The sequence below is a fragment of the Oryzias latipes genome, chromosome 17 (assembly GCF_002234675.1).
Source record: "Oryzias latipes chromosome 17, ASM223467v1".
Taxonomy (NCBI): Eukaryota; Metazoa; Chordata; class Actinopteri; order Beloniformes; family Adrianichthyidae; genus Oryzias; species Oryzias latipes.
The window spans coordinates 25010178-25030694 of record NC_019875.2 but is presented as its reverse complement, the minus strand read 5'-3'; the positions used below and the strand labels follow the sequence as shown (position 1 = coordinate 25030694).

Below are 20517 nucleotides of genomic sequence, written 5' to 3'. Positions count from 1 at the left end.
CAGTTGTCTCTTAGCTAGATTATAACATGTCAATTCATCCTGTTTACATGGTCAACTAAATAATCTGTTCATTGAAAAGTGATTGGTATTTTGGCATGTATTTTAAAGGACTTTGGCCTAAATAAAAAATGTTTTTTTATCAGTTTATTTATAAGATATCAAAAGTTTTCCCTTTTTCAACACAATAAAAGTCAATAATAACATTATCTCCATTCAAAAATATTTTCAGTGATCTGAAAATAAAATAAAGGCTACATATGAACCATGTACCTAAAGAATTAAAGCATTTTAAACCTATTTAAACACAAGGTTTGTAAAGACACAGTAATACCAAGTTAATTTATGCTTTATGTTGGCTGTTTAAAGTCCGTCTCCAATTCTATTTTGATGTATTTTAAAATCGTTCCCAGTGGTCTTTTAATTGTGAATATGCAGTTTTTAGGCAAACACGTATGTTGTTTTCTATGATAGTTTCTGCAGAGTGACAGGAGTTCATCAAGAAAGGCATCTCTGAGTTGTGGGAACAGGTAGCACAAAGCAAGCCTATGCTGATATCCCATCACCACTTTGTTTACACTCTCTCCTGCTAGCTTACAGCCCCTCACAACCCCAACCTAACATTACCAGTGCCACAAAAATGCTGAGCAATATCACAGATATCCAGCTAACTGTACAGCTTTGAGCCAGTCTGAAGCACAGGCAGGAAAAAAAAATAAAGACTTATTGTCATCAAGTGGATACATCATCCTTTTTTTTGGGCTTTTCCTGATTTAGAATTTGAATAAATACATATTCAAAAATGCTATGTAAAGTCTACATTTTATATACATTTCCTCCACCATGAGAAAAATGCTTCAAGAACATGTAAAAAAACAACAACAACATGATTTTCGTTGGAGTATTTAAAAGTAGACTAATGAATAAAGCGGGATCTGTCAATAGTCTGTTTCACTCCGTGATAGTCAGCAAATCTGTCCACGGATGCGGGCTTATATGTGATGTCACGTGACCTGCAACTCAGCCATCTTGTGGAAAACGAAGAGAGAGAGCCACTCAACACGCAAACAAACCCTGTGCTGTCAGAACTAGCGGAGGTAAGACAGCAGAAGTTAAAGGCACGTACCAGGGCGATTCACGGATTTGAACAAAGTGCCGTGACAGGAGACCATGTTGCGACGTGCGGGGGGTGGTGGTTGGTAGGGCAGCTAGAAAAAGCAACCATCATGTTCGCTTGGCCTTGTAGCACCGAACTCAAATGTGTCTGTGTGTGCGGGTCCAGGTCGTCTGAAGTACAAGGAAACACGGCTGTGGACCGAGGCTTCGCGGAAGGCCGCATGGAGTTACTAATCTGTTAGCATTAGTTCTACAAGTATTCACCTAGTAGATCCGTTTCAGCCACGACACATACGTGGAGTTCACGTCGGGGACATTAAAATTAACTTGTTCAACACGCCTTTTAAATATTAACGAATACATATGTGCTAAGCTAGGATAACGCTTTAGCTAACTCGCTAGCTAAGCGTTAGCACAGCTGACTGTCGTGCTCCCGACTTGAAAGTGTGGCAAAGCGTGCTGCCAACGTGTTGTGAAATTACCACTTTGTGACCACATATACTTATCAGCGACATAACCTTTATCTACTAACTACAATGGGGAAAATCGGTGTCAAATTAAAATGTTTATTGAGCTTTTTCATGACAATTTACACCATTCTTAGTTTAGCTCTTCAGCTATCGTCGTCCAGTTGGCTTTTTTTGAGTGACCACAACTCGTATTTCGTGTTTCACGCTGGAGGAAGTAAAATTAAGTAACGTAACCTTCACAGGTTTAAATTTGATATATATTTAAAGGTGGGAAGTCTGGCGTAACGTTAAAACACCCACTGCACTGCAGTTGCTGTGGTTTGTTAAAGTTTTTAAGCTCTAAATAAAGAAGACATTTATGATATCGTTGCAATTACGCATCTTTCAGTCACAAAAGGCTAAAATTAGTAGATAATGCCCAACCTGGTTGGGCATTTGTTTTTGTTGACTCAAGTATAGTTTTGAAGCAATTCATAAATCATTTTTGAAGTACACAGTTTTTCATTGATCACAGTTTCTCTAGTTATTTAAAATGTTTTATTTGAATGATTTTATTGGTTATTACTTAGATTCACACCCACTTGTCTGTCTCTGTTTACCTAACTTGCAGAGCTTTTACTTTGAAATCTTAATGGTGGTACACAAATGCCGGCTGGGAGTTTTCCTAAAATAACTTGTTCAGATTGAAATCTTACACTAGTTGTGTGCTGCTGGAATGAGCCATATGTCTTTAAGTGCTTAAAATATTTTATAGCCAATGAAAAGACTTTGTTAGGTTGAAATGTTGGCTGAAATGCTAACTTTTTAGTCATTAAAGTGTTGTAAAAGTGTTTATTTAAAAATAAAAAATAAATAAATCAACAGACCTTTTCATTCATTGTAAATGCTGAGTTTAATATAATTTTAGAAAGAAATTATATGAATGGCTTAAGCATTTTAGCATCATAAACTACACACATTCTGTATTTGTTGTGCGCATAAAATGTGACACTAATCTCTTTATCTTTTCCACTTCTGAACATGTAGAGCTTTGAAAAATGGCCGAAACCCAGACACTTAACTTTGGACCTGAATGGTAAATAAACATGTGTGACTGTTTCAGTTATTGTTATGATGTATGTTTGTTGATGGTGATGAAATAGACCTAGTCTCTGAAGCTGGTGCTGCGTTTGCGTACATGCTGAGACTTGTTGCCTCCTCAACCTTTCCTGTGGTTATTTAGTTTGTTATTCTTCACTGCGTTTTCTCTTTCTACAGGCTTCGTGCCCTCTCTGGAGGTGGGGGCGGCAGCGGTGGTGGTGGTAGTAGTAGTGGTGGTGTGAGCAACAATGCTGTTGCCTCTCCACCTCTCTCACCTGCATTGCCAAAGTATAAACTTGCAGACTATCGCTACGGGAGAGAAGAAATGTTAGCACTTTATGTAAAGGAGAACAAGGTGGGTATGTCCTCTGCGTCTGTTTTTGCTTTTTGGCATTTCCAATTTGTATTGGATTTTCTTGTACTCTTTCTGTTGGCATCCTTATAAAGTTTATTCATTTCTTCAGATCCCTATAGACCTACACGATAAGGAGTTTCTGCCCATATTGCAAGAGGAACCCTTGCCACCTCTGGCCCTTGTTTCTTTTACGGAGGAAGAACAGGTTGGAACATCTCATCATCATTTATGTTACAGGAAATAGAAGGCTGGGAGCGGACTCATTCGTGCCTCTTCCGCCCTGTTTGTTTGCAGAGAAATTTTTCCATGTCTGTAAACAGCGCCGCAGTACTTCGCAGTACGGGACGAGGAGTTGGACCGATAACCGGAGCACCGAGAGGGCGAAGTACATCAAGAGGTCGAGGTAAATCGCAGATCATAAACATCTTTACTTTCCTTTAGTTGTTTCTTGCAACAGCACTGGTAGAAACAAGTTATGCTGGTGAATACATATTGGTCTTTTTGTAGGTACCTGTAGTTTTGGTGCTGCTCTGGTATATAGGAGAATTTCTTTTGTTGGCACAGTAACCACTTTCTCCACACTGTGTGCCAGTAATGTCATTCAATTGGACAGCTTCATATCTCTTTATGTCTGTGTTTTGTTAATAATATGCTCAAATTTAAAGCAAAATGATAACGGTCTTTGGCAATTTACTTTATACTAGGGCCAAAATATAATATTTTGTCAACTATTTTAGAAATGATCAAATTCAAATCCTTCTGTTAAGGGATTTTGTAAATTGATTTAGGTATAAAACTTTCAGGGATTTGTTTTTTTTAAAAGAACAAAAAACGGCTTATGTCAAATTTCAGTTAAAATCTAAGGCAGTCCTTTAAAAAAAGCAAAAAAAAATGTTTATTTGTTTAAAGTAAGAAAAAATTGCAAAATGTTCATTTTCATTATTCTATAACAATTTCCGGTTTCTAATGTTGCTTCAGATGACGGATCAGTAGAGTTGTTAGCCTTAATGAGACAAAAACTTAAACTGTTTTCCACAACACGCCAAAATTATGTCACCCGCTGGAAAACAAATTCAGTAATTGTTGACTCAACATCTCCACCTTAGTTGACCTTGAAAGGTCAGCACTTTTTTTTTCTGTGGTTTTTGTTCCTTCATTTTAGGTAACTAAATACTTTTGGTTCTGTTTCCCTTAACCTTGTCTTTTTGCAACTTAGAAGTCCTAATTAGCACACAATATTCTTTAAAGTTTTAAATATTACTCATTTGCAGACATTTCCAGAATCCAAAGATTTAGGTTTGTTATTAGTTTATGCAATTTTTCCATCAGCTACCAGCTAGTTTGAATTTACAGCTACTGCTCAACTGCCAAAACTTTTTTTTTAATATATATTTTTTAGATACATTTCTTGATTTACAGGCAACAAGATCTGTCTGTGCTTTCAGGGCGGGGAAGAGGGGATGGAGGCTTTTACCAAAGAAGTTTTGATGATGTGGAAGGTTTTGGTCGTGGAGGGAGGGAGATGCATCGCTCTCAAAGCTGGGAAGAAAGGTACTGTGATGCGGTTTTTAGACTTGAGACCAAATGTGAAGAAGTCTTTTCCTGATGGGATTGATTTTGTTTTTTTTGTTGTTCTGATTTAACCTCACGTTTATCTCATCCATCAGGGGAGACAGGAGATTTGAAAAGCCAGGTCGAAAAGAGCCAGGTGGGTGTTATTTCTGTTGATTTACCATTGACTGTCTATTCCTTTTGGCAAATAAGCTGTTTTGTCTTGTTTCTTCCTTCTGAATAAAGCAGATGCTGCTACAGGACATTTTCCAATTAATCACAGTAAGTTTATAATGAAACATTTATGGGCGTAAATATAGAAAATGTTAACATTTATTTAGAATACATCACACATTGTTAGAAACACTTTTCACCTGCTTTTTAAAGTCCGGAGTAACTACGAAGAGGTCGGGGCCGTACTGCCGAGGAAGCACGACTTCACGCGGTCAGAGAGTGAAAACTGGCGCTCGTCTCGCGATGATCAAAACGGTGAGGATGATGATGGGGGCTGGCGCCTGGCGGGTTGTCGGTGGGACAGTGACCGGTGGGGCCCCCAGAGCCCAGGTGGGCACCGCAGACCCCTTCAGCGTACACCCATATGGGGTTGACAATCCTTTCCATTCTTTTCTGATTTGTGTTAAACCTTCACGATTTGTGCGTTTTACTTGTGTCATCAATGCTTTGTGTTTATTTGAGTGAATTCATTGGTGCTGCAACATCATGCTAAGCTCAATGCTGCGTTATTTTAGGGCTTTGGAGACTAAGGGGGTGGCCCCTTTTAGGTCGTTTTGTTTAAGCTGAACGGTTTTTGTGGCGCGTTTGGGCACATTATCTTTGCTGCTTTTGGGGGGTTAGTGTGCTGCTGCAGGCTTTGGGTGTGTTAGTAAATGTCACTGCTGCACCGACATGATTTCAAGGGCAGAAGATAGTAATTCGAGATAAAAAAAAAGAGAATAAATATAAAACGATTAAAGAAAAGCATTTTTTATCTGAAAATACTATTTGAAAATTCATAAAGAAAAACATTCTCACCTATTTATTTAGATTTCATCAAAGTACAGAGTAAACAAGCAGTCAACTGGATTTGGTTTAATTTTAGAACATTTAAATGCTTTAAATAATCTATGTACCCTTAAATGTTTTATTTTAACATTTATTTGCCAAGCAGTTTGCCTCATTGTACGTTTCTCTCTCCAGACGGACCTCGGTCTGCAGGCTGGCGGGATCATCCAGATCAACGTCGGCGGTTCCCGTTTGATGCGAGGGAGGACGAGCGCGGTTACAGAAGGCCGCGATCCGGCAGCAGCAGCATGGATGATGAGAGGGACAGTTTACCGGAGTGGTGTCTAGAGGATGCAGAGGAAGAGGCCGGCACCTTTGACTCCTCAGGGGCCTTTCTTTCTCTCAAGGTGAGAGATTTTAGGTTTCTATAGAAACACCTTATCTAGGATGCTCTCATTACACATTCAGCATGGAGTTTATAGTGAGATGTAGCATTTGTGTTACAGTTTAGTATAAAGTGGTCCGTCTTTTACTGCTGTGGCTACGTTCTAAAAAAAAAAAACAGCTATAGGAAAAATGTCTCTGGTCCCTAATTTGCCGTAACGCAAATACGGGGGGGAATACCCTAGTGCAGTGTTTTTCAACCAGTGTGCCGCGGCACACTAGTGTGCCGTGGGAGATGGTCAAGTGTGCCGTGAAAAATTGCCCTCATTAACTGATCTAAAAACATTTCCCCTCTCCAGGAAATCAGCTCTTTGTTCATCCAAACAGGTCCTGAGAAAACACTGAGTAGTTAGGAATATGAAAGATCATAAAATACTTTTTTCTTTGTGTTTATTTGATTATATTAAAGACATTTTGATAAGAATGACGGTAACGCGATTTAGCTGCAGCTATAACTGTTTTCTGAAAAGTCCCGCAGCTTTTACTGTCTCCACGACTCCACCAATCATTCTTAAAGGCTAAATCACATGTCATCAGTCTGACCAATCAGAAGTGTTTAAAGTCTTCACTTCCTTGTTCCGATTCTTCTCATAAAGTCTCTCAGTTCCAACAAAGACACCAGCTAAAGCTCGTATTTAGCGGTGCAGCTTTCCACAGAATTCGGTATCAGACCGTGGAACAAGTGAACAAAACAATGAAGCTCAGAGACGCGAGTCTTTCTGCCGTTTTCTAGCAGTATTCACACTACATCTCCCATGATGCATTGGCTTAAAGGGACAGCGCCTCAGCGTACAATGAGTCGTTCTTGTTACACGTGTTGAAACCACAACGAACATACAATTTGTATGTAACTTAACTTTTATTACACCTTTTAGAAAAAACATCTGCAACTTCCTGCTTTTTCTGCCACAATTATCACAAAAATGCACGTCAGATTGCCGGGGGGGGGGGGGGGGGGGGTAGATCAAAACAGACTGAGTTTCTGCTTTGTTGTTTTGTTTTGGGATGCTGGTGTGCCGCGGGATTTTTGTCAAGGTTAAAGTGTGCCGTGGCTCCAAAAAGGTTGAAAAACACTGCCCTAGTGTACCAAGTAGTGAGTAGTGAAGGAATTGCTGACAACATTTATTATGAAGGAAGATCCGGTGCCATTGATTTTAATGCAATGTGGACACATTCTTACTACTTTCTTATTTTTGAAGCACTAAATATGACGTCACCTATTTTCCAAAGTAAAAACCTAATATGAACATTTTATGAAAACTATTTATGAACCCAGTGTTCTGTTGAGGGAAACTTGATTTATAGAAAATAAATGTACGTGCTTTTGAATTGTAGATTTGGTCTCCCCAGAAAAAAACGCCCTATTAGTATGGAATTCTGACGAGGCCGTAGTGTTGGTTCTATTAAGTTCCATTTCTGATTGTATTCAAATAAATGCTTGTCTGTCACTTACTTGCAGAAAGCTCCAAAGGAGCCCATCCCAGAGGAGGCAGAGCTGGAGTTTAAGCCCTTAGAAGAGTGTGAGGAGAGTTTGGAGGAGGACAGTCCGCTCAGCGAGACCAAAGAGACAGAACAAGAGGCGAAAATAGAAGCTGAGAGGAAAGGTCGGCCTCCCCGAATATTTGCTTTTGTCAGTTGTTTTTACACAACATGATTGGTTTCCACCTATGCTGGACGAAAAGTTGTACTTTTATTTAAAAAAGCTCTTTATGATTTAAAAAAAAGGTTGAAAAATCTCATGTTGTTTCCCGACGGTTTGCTTTTAGAGTTGGCCAAAGCTTCAGAGGAGGCTCCGCCTGTCATTCCACCTGTTCCTACGACAGTGGCAGAGTCCCACCCTCCTGCACAGTGTTTTCCCTCAATCCACCCCAACAGAACGGAGGAGATGGAGAGGCCAGCCGAGCAGCAGCAGCAGCAGCAGCCTCTAGCGATACCCCCAGAGCCCTGCAAAGCTCCATTAAGAGTCCCCATCATCAGTAGCATGCTGGAGTCCCGTCCTATGACTCATGTTTCCACAAGCATGTCAGGTTTGGCCTTTTTTCTCTTTTATCTTTCATTTTGTTGAATAAAATATAGAACATTTTGGTATTTTATTTCATTTTGTTTTTGCAGAAGCTCCTGTTCCGTCGTCTGCCGCCAAACTCCCACAAAAGAAGTCTATAGAAGTTCCTGTGACCATCAACAATCATTTACCTTTCCCTTCAAACGTAATAGCACCTATTGCCAGGCCCACCTCTGTACCACATGACACGGATGAAGACGGACTAAAAAACTTTGAGCAGGTAGATTCTTTCAGCTTAAACCCATTGACATTATTAGAGAACTGGACCGAGTGAGTGTGATGTCACCTGTGGAGACTTCATTTGCCATTTTTGGGCGACATGGATGCTGCCATGTTGGAGCCAGACCACACCAGTAATCATTGATTGATCCAAGTCAACGTTTCTATGGCAACCATTCTCATTAATCAGGAGTTAGCTTGTTGGAAACCCACATCCTTAACACCTGAAAGAGAGCGACACAAACGTTTTAAACATTTGACGTGTGACCACATGCTTTTATTGAAAAAGCTGATCGGGCAGTTTATAACTTGAATAACTTGCACTACAGGAAAAAAAGAGCAAAAAGCAAATTAGGATTAGTAAGAACATGTTAAAAAAAAAGAAAAGAGCAAGAACGGTTATTCTGACAAACAGAATGCCTGGGTAATAGCTGTTTATTTCTCAATATAAGTCTATGGGATTTAGGCCTGTTTGGAACACCAGGAGGGCAAAGTCACTCAGTCCAGTTCTCATACTTAAACTCAATGTTAAAGGGAATTCCGTCAAACAGCCTCTTTTTCTCTGTAATTGCTGTAAAATGATCAAACAAAAGTAAAATCAGGTGTGTTTATTTCTAAGTAGTTATCTGGAATGTATTTGGTAAATCAGCTAAAAACTGTGTTTCTACATTTCTTACTAGGAGGCAGAGAAGATGGTTGCATACTTGCATGACAGCGGCGCGGATGACGACCGGCTTGCAGCAAAGACAGCAGAGAAGCCCAAGCCTGCAGGCCTGCCTCTCACCCACGAAGCTGCTCTTAAATGGCTTTACAAAGATCCACAGGGGGAAATACAGGGTGAGATGCGGAAAATGACCTGCTGAAAAATCTCACGTCAACCTGTGCTTCAGTCTGACGTTTTGGTCCTGACGCTCTTTCGCTCCTTCAGGTCCGTTCAGCAATCAAGAGATGTCTGAATGGTTTCAGGCTGGTTACTTCACCGTGTCTCTGTTGGTCAAAAGAGGTTGTGATGAAGTGTTTCAGCCTCTGGGTGAAATCATGAAGATTTGGGGAAGGGTACCATTCACTCCAGGGCCCTCCCCTCCACCATTACAAGTAAGAACCCCTGCAGAATATTGATCAGTGGTTTGCTGTCATCTGATTTTACTGGTTCAATGTTTTAAAAGGGAAGGTGATGATGGAGAATCAGCGTGTGTTTTAGTGACGGTTAAAAACGGAGTTATACTTTACCACAAACTGTGAGCTTTAGTGACTGGAAGTGGTTTATCAACTGCCTCCTGTCTGGAGCTGATGGGGTTTTGATGACTGTTACAAAATCTTTTTAAATAAAAAAACAAAAACAAACGGCTGTTTTTTATCTGCTGCTGATAAGCACAATTTGAAAAAAGATGTTTTGATCTTAAGTTATTTTATATATGTTCACCACCATGAGAAAAATGCTACAAAAACATGTTAAAAACACAGAAAAAACAGATTTTTCATTGGAGTGGGTCTTCAAAGCTAGATTCATGAATGTGCTTGTTTTGAAACACCAGGTGGCGCTTGTGAGCCTTTTTGTGAAATAGAAACTGTTTCCTTCTAGGTAGATTAGTTGTATAGTTATATGTCCTTTGCATCACTTTACATGAACAGAAATACCAAATCAAGCTAGCAAATATAGAAAAACAATATTAGTCGCAGCAACCTTTGGTTTTGTTACAAAACCTACCTTCTAAAATTGTGATCCAGCTACAAAAAAAACTGTTTTTGTGTTTTTTTTATTTTTATGTATGATATTTTTCTTATTTTTATCAAGGCCATGATAAAAAAGACCCCTAATTTTATTCTTGTTTTTATTTTGACCCTCTCCGTTTAATGCCGGACAGCAAGCGTTCAAACTTGGTCAGAGAGAGAACACAAATGCAGAGAACACATTTGGGAAGTTTCATTTTAAATGTGTCCAGACAACAACAAATTCTAGCCTTGGACGCACTTAAAGTGCATGGGGGTTTGCTGCACCTGAGCTGATGTGCACGCTGGACGGGGCGTTGTGACATCACAACAGCTCATAATTTAAACCCAGTGTCTTTGCGACAGTTTGACAGCAATTTAAAAGGCCAAATACTTGATTAATGATTTTTTAATTACATTTGTTCTCTTTTAGAAGACAAATGCCACACATACATGTCAAAAACTTAAAAAACTTGGTTTTCATGGGAGGGGGACTTTAGGGGGTTTTGTATTCTATGTTAAAGTTGAGTCATTGTTCTGTTTGCTGCTTTGACTGTTCTGACTTCTGTCTCTGTCTTGTTTTGAATTAATGATCAAAGAGCACTCTTTGATTGTTGTTATCCCTGTGACAATATCAATAAAGTATCTTATTTTCCTCATTTGCAGTCAGATGGTGACCAAGAAAGGTTAAAGAGGCAGCAGGAGCTCACTGCTCTCAACCTTTATCAGTTACAGCAGCTACAGTATCAGTACCTCCTCAGGTAAGTTCTCATCTGAAACCTGTTTTCAGACCACCACTCCTTTGTGTTAGTTTAAAAAAATCAGCGGCATAAAGGAAAGGTGTCATGAAAAGTTATATGTTTGCTTTGGGGTTTGTTTGTTTTCCCCCTAAAGATAAGCTGGTTTGCTGTTTACCCCCTGTTTACAGGATGTTTGTTCAACTAAATTTCCAATAAAAAAAAAAAAATGCAGACATGCAGAATATTTCTGAGGATTTTTGTCCAAAGCGATTACTTTAAGCCGTTGTTTAGCTAAAAGGTTCTTTTTACCCCAAAACAAAACTCATGCTGAGGCTAATATCCCTTTAAATAATTTGGATACATGTATTTAAATGAGAAAAGTAGACATATTAATGCTAAATCTGTCTTAATATTAGGTCTTTGTTGCATTTACAATCAAATCCGATCACAGATATTTTGGTTATCGGCTGTTTTTTGAGGTTTGGCTCACATTTATCTAAGTGTTAAATCTTTGCTTTGTCTGCAAGTGGATGAAGTTTTTATTATTATTTTTTTTAACTTCTAATTAATTTATAGTATTTAATATTATAATTGTAATTTGTGATATTATTAGTAGTATTTTCTTTTTTTATTATCTATTTTTATTTGTATTGTCTTTCTTTGCTTTTTTAGGGCAGCCTTAAATAAGCTCAGCTTCTCCCTGCTCCATTTCAAACATGTTTTGTAGTATTGTTATAGTAATGATGTAGTAACTTTTTATGAGTGTTATCCTTAGGTTTGCATCATATTGATTGGATTATCCTTTTAAACATGTTTGAAAGAAATAATCGATTGGTTGCAAAGAAGCAGAATATTTGCTGAAACAACAAAAGAAATATTTTATTTTCACTAAATAGGACATTTGCTAAAATATATAAATAACCTTTAAAGGTAAAACAGAATATTTTTTTATCGTGACTTTAATTCTGAAAGAAAATAAAACTGGCTTCTTAGGTTGTGGGTCCTGCAGCAGAACAGCATCAGCAGCACGTGATTTTGTGAAAGTTTTGGTGGTTTATTCAGTCGTCTGGCCCAAAAAAATAAAGTTCAGCCCCACGTGTCTAGTCCTACTTTCGAAATGTAAAAGCCGTGAAGGATTCCTTATCTGTGGGTTATGACTTTGTTCTAGAGCGAGACGACAACAGCGACTGAGCTTTTAAAAACTTTCAAAATCTGATCAGTTAATCTCAGATAAAAATAATCTCAGCTGCTTTTGGATGAGAAAATGGGAGGGGCCTTCAACTGCTGTTATCCTGTCTGCTAAACAACTGACTCAGAAAAAAATAAGAAAAAAATGGACTCAAGAAGCTTTTACTTAAGCTTCATCCTCATTTCTAAGTTTTTTTTTTTTTTTACTTTAAAGTTTCTGTTCAATAAAAAAAATGTATTTACAAATAGAATCCAGATTTCACAGAGAATGCTTTACCTCGGAAATATCAATAAATGAAAAGTCGAATCTAAATCTTAAAAACTAACTAAAAGGATGCTTGTTTTGGTTGTTTTCTCTGACATTACTGTTCACTCCAAACAGGCAGCAGTACGCCCAGGCTCTGGCCCAGCAGAAAGCTGCAGTTTTAAGCTCCGCTCCTCTTCAGCAGCAACAGCAGCACCAACAGCAGATCAATCTGCTCCTACAGCAATACCAGGCTCTGAAGATAAGGTTGGGACATACTTACCGTTTATTGCCATTCCTTTACATTTCTATGTGACCCCTTAATTCAAGTTTGAATATTTTTTCTTAACTGTAATAACTTTTTCTTTTCTGTTCTTGTAGGGCCTCTGAGAACTTTCTACCTCCTGTTACCCGATCCCCATCTGTACCAGACTCTGGTTCTGTGTGGGAAATGCAGAACCCTCCCTCTCAGGCTTCCTGCACAGCAAACCTCCAGCCAGCTCCTCCAAGCAGTGAGTCTCTAAGAGAAATACAGCGTTGTGGTGGACTCTGTGGAAGGAAGTCTCTAATATGCTCTTATCTTCCAAAGCATGGGACGGCAGCAGTGTCTGGGATCTACCGATAGACTCCGTGGCGCAGGCTCCGACTATTGAGCAGATGCAACAGTTTGAGAAGACAAAGTCTGCTAAGGTGCCTAATTGTTATGTTCATACTTTGGTGTTGAAACCAAACAGTAATCTACCATTTAACCTCGTTTAAAGTCCAAGGAAGAGCTACTATGCTTTTGTTCCATTAACTTTTTTCCTCTTTACATATTTCTGCTATTTATTGACGTATTGAGTCACTTGATGTGTGAATAAGTTCACAAAATTCTGCAGTTGAGCAGATATACTTCAATAAACACTTCGCATTGTGGAGACAAACGATTGAAAGTTTCTTCATAAAAATAATTACTGAATAATCAATTCAAGATGTTAAAAACTTTCATATTGTCGTCAATCTAGCAGCTGGAGCTCGAGAGACGCGAAGCTGAAATGAGAGCAAAACGGGAAGAAGGAGACAGGAAACGCTTGGAGGAGGCCCTCAGAGCTCGACAGGAGGAGGAGCACAAGCGTTTGGAGGAAGAGGAGCTGGCGCGGCAAAAACAGGTTTGCTCTTTAAAAAGTTTCACTTTTCAATTCTGTTTTATTTATATAACCCAAATTCACAACAACTGTCGTCTCAATGGGCTTCATACCAGTAATTTTTAAGGTAAACATACAATCAAAAAGTTTCTTAACTTTTGCTGAAGTTAAGGAACTACTCCGATGAAAATCATGTTTTTGGTGTTTTTAACATGTTCTTGTGGCATTTTCCTGATGATATATAGATATATCTATATATATATATGAGAAAGAAATTTAAGATTAACATTTTAATTCAGAGTATTTCTCTTTATTCAAGCCACTGAAAATCAGAAGCTGATAAAAATTTTGTTTGAAATAGATTTTCAATGATGTAGGAAATCGGATGGGTGGGCTAGAATATTGCTTGCTGTTTTTGTTGAACCGGTAATCTTAGGTTGGGGGTCTGACGGGCTGTAAGCTAGCAGGAGAGCTTGTTAACAGACCAGGTATGGATGATGGAAGGGGGGGTTGATTTTGGCCAAAAAAAAAAGGCGTTATAATAATTAGACCACTGGCAACACTTTAAAAACAGATCAGACGATGATCGGAGTGGGTCTTTAGAGCCTTTAAGTGACTTGTTGCATAACAAATTCTTTGCTTCTGACGAATTGGGATAAATCTGCCTCTGGACTTTTCAGGAGGAGGCACTAAGACGGCAGCGAGAGCAGGAAGAGGCACAGCGCAGGCAAAAAGAGGAAGAGGAGAGACGGGCACAGGAGGAAGCGCTTCGAAGATTAGAGGAAAAGCGAAAGGAAGAGGAAGAAAGAAAGAAAAGAGAAGAGCTGCTTCGCAAGCAGGTTAGATATTAAAAACATCTTGTATTTCATGATTTCTAAAAAAAAATCCTTATTGGAAAGCATTTTTTCTCATCAGGAAGAGGAGCGCAGAAAACAGGAAGAGCTTGAGGCCTTACGGAGGCGTGAGGAGGAGAAGCGGGCGGAGGAGGAGGCAGCCGTCGCAGCTTTAGCACAGCAACAGGAGGAGCAGAGAAGAAGGGAGCAGGAGCTGCAGAGACAACAAGAGCTGCAAAGACAACAGGAGCTGCAGAGACAGAGGCAGCAGCAGCAGGAGGCCCTCAGGAGGCTGCAGCAGCAGCAGCAGCTGGCACAGATGAAAGTAAGGCCCCGCCAGCGAGCGTCTGCACCACACTGAGTGGGCCTCAAGCTGACCACAAACATTGTCCCCATCAATCCACAGCTCCCGTCTTCCTCAAAGTGGGGGCAGCAGTCAGCCAGCACCATCAATCAGGCCCACAATGCTCTGTCTCTGGCTGAGATACAGAAGCTGGAGGAGGAGAGGGAAAGGCAGGCGCGGGAGGAGGTAAGAGCAGCAAACCGCAGACCTCCTGCTCTGCTTCAAGCACTAACTCCAGTCCATCTAAAATCCTAAAACATGGCAGAAGATCAGTGAACTTTTGTCACAAAGCGTTTGAAGTGTTTATTCACTTCTTTTTCGTTTATTGAAGAATTATGTAAAAGTTGTAATGCATTAACACATAGAAATCAAACGTTTAAAAAGGATTTTAAAACAATTCAAAACTCTGCTTTGGTCTAAAAAATTTACTGATTTGGTGCTTTTGTAGTTGTCGATGCCTCTGTTTTCTTTAGCTTTCATTTCCTAGCTGATGGTTTGTGAGGAACAGCTGCTGCCCCGTGTTCACATTGGTTTCCTTTTCCGTGCGGCAGCAGCGGCAGCAGCAGCAGGAGCTCCTGAAGCTGCAGCAGCAGCAGGCCCTGCAGCAGGCCCAGCAGACCCAGGCCAAAATGTCCAGCTGGGGAAATGCTGCCAAACAGCCCGTCATCACAAAGTCTCTGCTGGAGATTCAGAGGGAGGAGGCCCAGCAGATGAAGCAGAGGAAGGAGCAGCACCAACACCAACAGCACCCCGTCTCCACCCAGCAAACCCGACCACAAAACAGAGCTGTGAGCGGCACGCACGCACGTTACCCCATTTTCTCGCTTCCCACAATAGAAAACACAAAACCTGCACTCTCTCGTCAGCATCAGCGCAACAGAAGGATTGTTTTCTATCCTGTATTTTAGGATTGCTTTAAAAAATGATTAGTCAAACTGATCTTAACTTTAAATCATGTTAATTCATCTTTGAAAATGGTGTCTTATATATATTTCAGATCTGAAACTGTTTCCAGATGTTATTTAATCTGAAAAATTCTGGTTTGATTTATGTGCATTTCATCTTTTAGTTTGTCACTAAGGTGAAACTGTTTTTCATAACTAAACACTAGTTATAAAAATCCAAATTTGATGAAGATGGTGTTGAAACATGAATTGAATTGAAAACTTTTGAAACGTGCATAAGTCATTTTCACATTTGATCTTTTTGCAAAGTTATTTAAAAATCAGTTTGTCATTGCTGCTCTGACTGCAAAATGTTGAAACAGTCTTTTCATGTTCCTTAATGGAAGATGTTTAAAGCATTCAAACGGTTCAGGTGTTTGAGATTTAATGTTGAAGATGACGGACCCTTCCTGCATCTCCTCCCCAGGTGTCACTGAGTAACTCGGTGTGGGGGTCTGTCAATCCCAGCACCAACTGGGGCTCCGACTCCAGCAGCATCTGGGGGGACACCCACAATTCAAACATGGGTTTCTGGGACGAGGCTGTGAAGGAGGCCGTCCCGCCTCCCCAGCAACCACTACAGACCAAAAAAGCCAATTCTCAGAAAAACAACAAGGGCAACGCCAACATCAGGTGTGTGTTGACTGCAGCAAAGTAGAAAAACTGTTGAGAACACTTGATTCATCTTGAAATGGTGGATGTGAGATCTGGAAAGTGAGCATAGAGTGAACTCCGTGCAGACGCTGTCCGTTTCTTAAACCATCTACACGAGGTGTTAAACTTTTGACACCTAAATGACGCACGCTCTTTGACATAGCGTAACTCCTCGACTGTTTACGGAATCAACGTGAATCAGCTGATTCTGAGGCGGAGAAAAGCAGGGTTTAATATCGATTTTGAACTACACTTTACTAACGCAGATTCTGTTGCAGAGAAAACCGACCAGTTTGCGAACGTAAAGTGTTGCAGAATAATGGCTGAAAGCCAGTTTTCTCTGCAACAGAACCGGCTGATTTACGCTGATTACGTAAGCACTTCACTGCTGTAGAGTGTTGCAGAATCTGCTGGAATTACATCAACTGTGTAAACGGTTGTAGAGATACAGTAGTGGATGGGATGTAAACACTGGAGCTCCAGTATTAAAGGGACACAGAAGCCTTAGTGGGGTTGATATCGAAACTCAGTACCAGGGTGGAACTGTTACCGACGTATACTGTACTACAGTAAGATTTTGGTGCTTCTTCTCGAACGTTTCAATCGCTTTTATTCTATTCAGCTTTGCTGTACACATCTAGCCAATCGTTGTCAGCGATTGTGGGCGGGCTCATTTAAGAATGGGCGGGGCTGTGCGTGGGCGCCGAGCTTCCGTCAAAACGCTGAAGAGCGAAGCGAGCAAAGGTTTGGCTGGACTTCACAGAAAAAGGATCTAATTCAGCGGCCTGACGGATAAGAGTGACGTGTGCGATGCTCCACGTGGAGATGACCAGTGAAACCCGCGTTGTGTGTGAAAACAGAGATGTAGACTGTCAGAAAGACATCTAAGGCACATCTTCTTCACCCATTGATGCTACTTTGTCACACCCAAATGTTTTTTGGCAAAAAATGGCTTCTTGTTGTTTTTGAAAGCACAGAATAAAATCTCAACGGTACCCATCCCTAGACGTGAAGAGGCGGAAACATTTTATTTCTCCTCCCACCCAGAAAACGCCTGTGCTCCTTCGTGCTGCTCCACCAGGGGGCGCACAAAAAGACTTGAAACATTTGACTGGATTCATTATTTGCTGGTGGTTTGGGTTTTGCAAAGAGAACGTTCTAGAAAATGGGGCTTTCTGCAAGATGTCGTAAAAACATTGACCAAAAGGGAGCAGCAACCCAGATTTGTTTCATCATCTGAAAGGTCATCCTCTGTAAAGCCTCAGACTCTGTGCCGTAATCTCCTCCGTCTTTGATGTCATCAATTGCAAAATCTGCCCAGCATGTCCAAAAAAAAAAAAATGGTAATATTTTTTATCTGCTCAGTTTTGACTTTAAGTCTTTTTAAGCATCTTAATTCTTACTAAAACATTCACTGTGCTTTTATGGAAGGTTTCATAACACTCAGATATTTTGGAACATGTTGGAAAATATGAAGATAATAGAGAAAGTTTATATTTCACAGCACTTACTCACATGGTTTCCCCCCAAAATTAAAACGTTGGAGCTTTTAAACCCGTTTTGTCTTCTGCTTTGTGCTCATGCAGCAACTCTTTGAGTGGTCGGGCCAGCAAGAAGGTGGATGAGGAAGAAAAGCTGGTCAAGTTGTTTCAAGGGGTCAATAAGAGCCAGCAGGACACATTCATGCAGTGGTGTGAGCAGACTCTGCATACTCTCAACACGGCGAACAATCTGGATGGTAAATGACGTGGAGATAAAAAAAAGGTTTTCTGCTTGGTGTTGGAAGCCAAAGCCCCATTTGTTCTCCATCTGTCTCCCTACCAGTTCCCACGTTTGCATCCTTCTTGAAGGAAGTGGAATCTCCATATGAGGTGCATGACTATGTCAGGGCCTACCTTGGAGACACCTTCGAGGCCAAGGACTTTGCCAAGCAGTTCCTGGAGCGCCGTGCCAAACAGAACACTAACCAACAGAAACCGGCACAGAACCAACAGCAGGCCCTCAAGCAGCAGCAGGTGAGCGAACCCCAACAAACTTTACTTTCTAAAAAAGCTTGCAGACAATTATTGGCCCTCTTTTTTTTTTTACTTCTCAAAGGATTCTGTGTGGGGAGGAACATCATCACTGTTCCAGTCTAACCACACGGCTGACCAGCAGCAGCGCTTCGAGACCGTTACCTCAGGGAAGAAGAAGAAGAAACAGAAGATGGTCCGAGCAGATCCCAGCATTTTAGGTGAGACCGAAATCTTCTAGAACAATCTGCACACAAATCTCCTCCTCTAATCCCCTTTGTCTTTTCTCCCTTTTGTTTGTTTTAGGTTTTTCTGTGAACGCATCATCCGAGAGGTTGAACATGGGAGAAATTGAGACTTTAGAGGACTTTTAAGGGACTGCAGCCAAATAACAATTCCACTGACTGTATCCAGTTTGAACAGCAGCTGTTTTACCCAAACCCTCCCTCCCACTTTCCCACATTTCCCTCTTCAGGTCTCCATCAATCACTGTCAAAGTTTGGCCGACCCTGTGGCCTTCCTAACTCTAGGAGAAGGCAGTAGGTGAAGGAGACATCCAACCAGCTAAATGAGCCAAAAACTCTTAATCTTTCTGGAGAGTCTTAGTAGATTTGACAGAGTATTATCTAAAATTGACCTCAAGTGTCATTTTTAAATCTGGATATATTAGGACAACATGGTAAAAGCTAGAGATTATATCCAATATTTAGTTTTATTTATTGAAAATCCTTTTCCCACTTTGAAGTCCCACCCCTTCCTTTCTTCTTCAGCTGTTTGTTCATGGATAATCGAGGCAACAACAGAAAAAAAAAGCCCAAGGAGTCATGCCCACGTATGTCCTGTTTTAAGGACATGTTCAAGAGTTCCAACTAGTTATCTATTTCTTGTAAAATACTAGGCTGTTTAAAGACTAAACTTTCAATTCTGCATCTGTATTATAATATATGAAAATGATCTGCTGGAGTCATACTTTTTTATTGCAGTATGGAATAATAATAATAATAATAAAACAGTCTTCTGTGTGGGCTGTTCACATCTGTACCTGGAAACTGCATGAGTGTTAAATGCACTGGAACATGTGTGGTCGCCGCCTCGCTCAGGGTAACACTAGTTTCTGCAAGGTGCTACATACATGTTCCCACATTTGACCACCTTTTTGAGTGTTTTTACACTGTCTAATAAAAAAGATGGATATATTTTTGGGCCAAATTTAGCTTTGAGAACCTTATTTTGTTATAAAACTGTTTTGTTTTTTGGTTTAAATCCTCGGTTTACCCCAATTGCATCAAAGATTCTCACTGAAATGCAGATCTGAACTTTCTAGAAAGAGTTTCAGAAAAGTGATCTACTACTTTAGCTTCTCTATCAAATCCACTAACAAAAGTCCTCATGGAAGATTCAGGTTAGCTCCTCTTTTATTTAACCCCTAATATTTATTTTTTCATATTTGGTGTTTGAATTCATTTTTGTGTAGCCGATGATGCATTTTTAATCAATATTCCACATAGTTTATGTCCATAGTTTATTTATTTACGGATATTTCACAAAGCTTTGCTGATTTTGACAATTTAAAAAAGAGGAACCCCAAAATATGGGAAAAGAACACAAACCTTAAAAAGAAAATCCCTAGAAAGTATTAAAATAATCTGTCCTTGCAGCAATTAACTTTTACTTAACAAGACATCTTATATCAAAAGCTAGAAAAGGAGTTCCACAACACAAGCAAGGATTAGAATGACTTCAAATTAAATATTAGACAGACTAAAAATTGCTTTTCTCTTTACTAGATCTCGTGAAGTGGTTTGAAGTCTTTGAGGTTTTATGTATCTAACTGTGATTTATTTGGATTACAATGACAAAAAACTAGTGTTAAAAGGGGAAATGACTCGTTTTGGAGGAAAATGAAATCTAAAAAAATGAATATTTGATCTCTGGACAAGTTGAGGCATCTTAATAAACCCTCATAAAATCTAAAACAATAAATCTAAATTTTTCCTCTCAAAATAATGACATGGAACTTAACATTTATTCAACTTTAAAGTAAAATCCTTAAAATTGAACCATCGGTTAAAGCGCAGTTTTGTTTTTTAAATTCTTAAATCGTTTTTCTATTGTGAAGTTTATGGAGCAAAAGGATTTCTACTCATTTTAATAATGTCCTTATTTCTAGATCCTTTTAATGAGACAGAAAATCTGAACTGTGCTGATGTTGAGAAAAGCTTGGAAAGGTGTGGAGCAAAGAGAAGTTGAAACTGGTCAAATATCTTAAATGTCTAAACACAAAGTTTGAAATCTTTGCAAGGTCTCAAGAAAGCAGATGGACTGGCTCGTCTGACGTCTCGATGAATATCTGTGTGAATGTTTTTTAAAGAAATGGGAATGGAACCTGCAACCCAAGAACATCAAACCCCTGTTTTAGTCTGACGGTT

General features: G+C 39.7%; 1 protein-coding gene across 9 annotated transcripts; it reads left to right on the top strand.

Moving 5' to 3' along the window:
* Positions 1–993: 993 nt before the first annotated feature.
* Positions 994–19297, top strand: gigyf2 (GRB10 interacting GYF protein 2). Of its 9 annotated transcripts, none has more exons than XM_020711105.2 (29): positions 994–1094; positions 2610–2658; positions 2841–3018; positions 3128–3223; positions 3313–3421; positions 4446–4569; positions 4686–4726; positions 4816–4851; positions 4957–5133; positions 5767–5978; positions 7475–7619; positions 7782–8042; positions 8128–8297; positions 8977–9133; positions 9225–9391; positions 10673–10767; positions 12317–12445; positions 12560–12690; positions 12768–12868; positions 13186–13326; positions 13983–14141; positions 14218–14460; positions 14542–14664; positions 15030–15266; positions 15850–16055; positions 17663–17814; positions 17901–18091; positions 18174–18309; positions 18395–19297. In XM_020711105.2, the coding sequence occupies exons 2-29, from the start codon at positions 2621–2623 to the stop codon at positions 18460–18462; spliced, it is 4023 nt and encodes a 1340-aa protein (XP_020566764.1). In that variant the 5' UTR covers positions 994–1094; positions 2610–2620; the 3' UTR covers positions 18463–19297. The 9 variants fall into 9 exon arrangements, with proteins under 9 accessions (XP_020566764.1, XP_020566768.1, XP_011485168.1 ...); XM_020711109.2 differs by having other exon boundaries at positions 995–1094; positions 4464–4569; positions 4819–4851; XM_011486866.3 differs by having other exon boundaries at positions 995–1094; positions 4464–4569; positions 4819–4851; positions 13183–13326.
* Positions 19298–20517: the final 1220 nt, after the last annotated feature.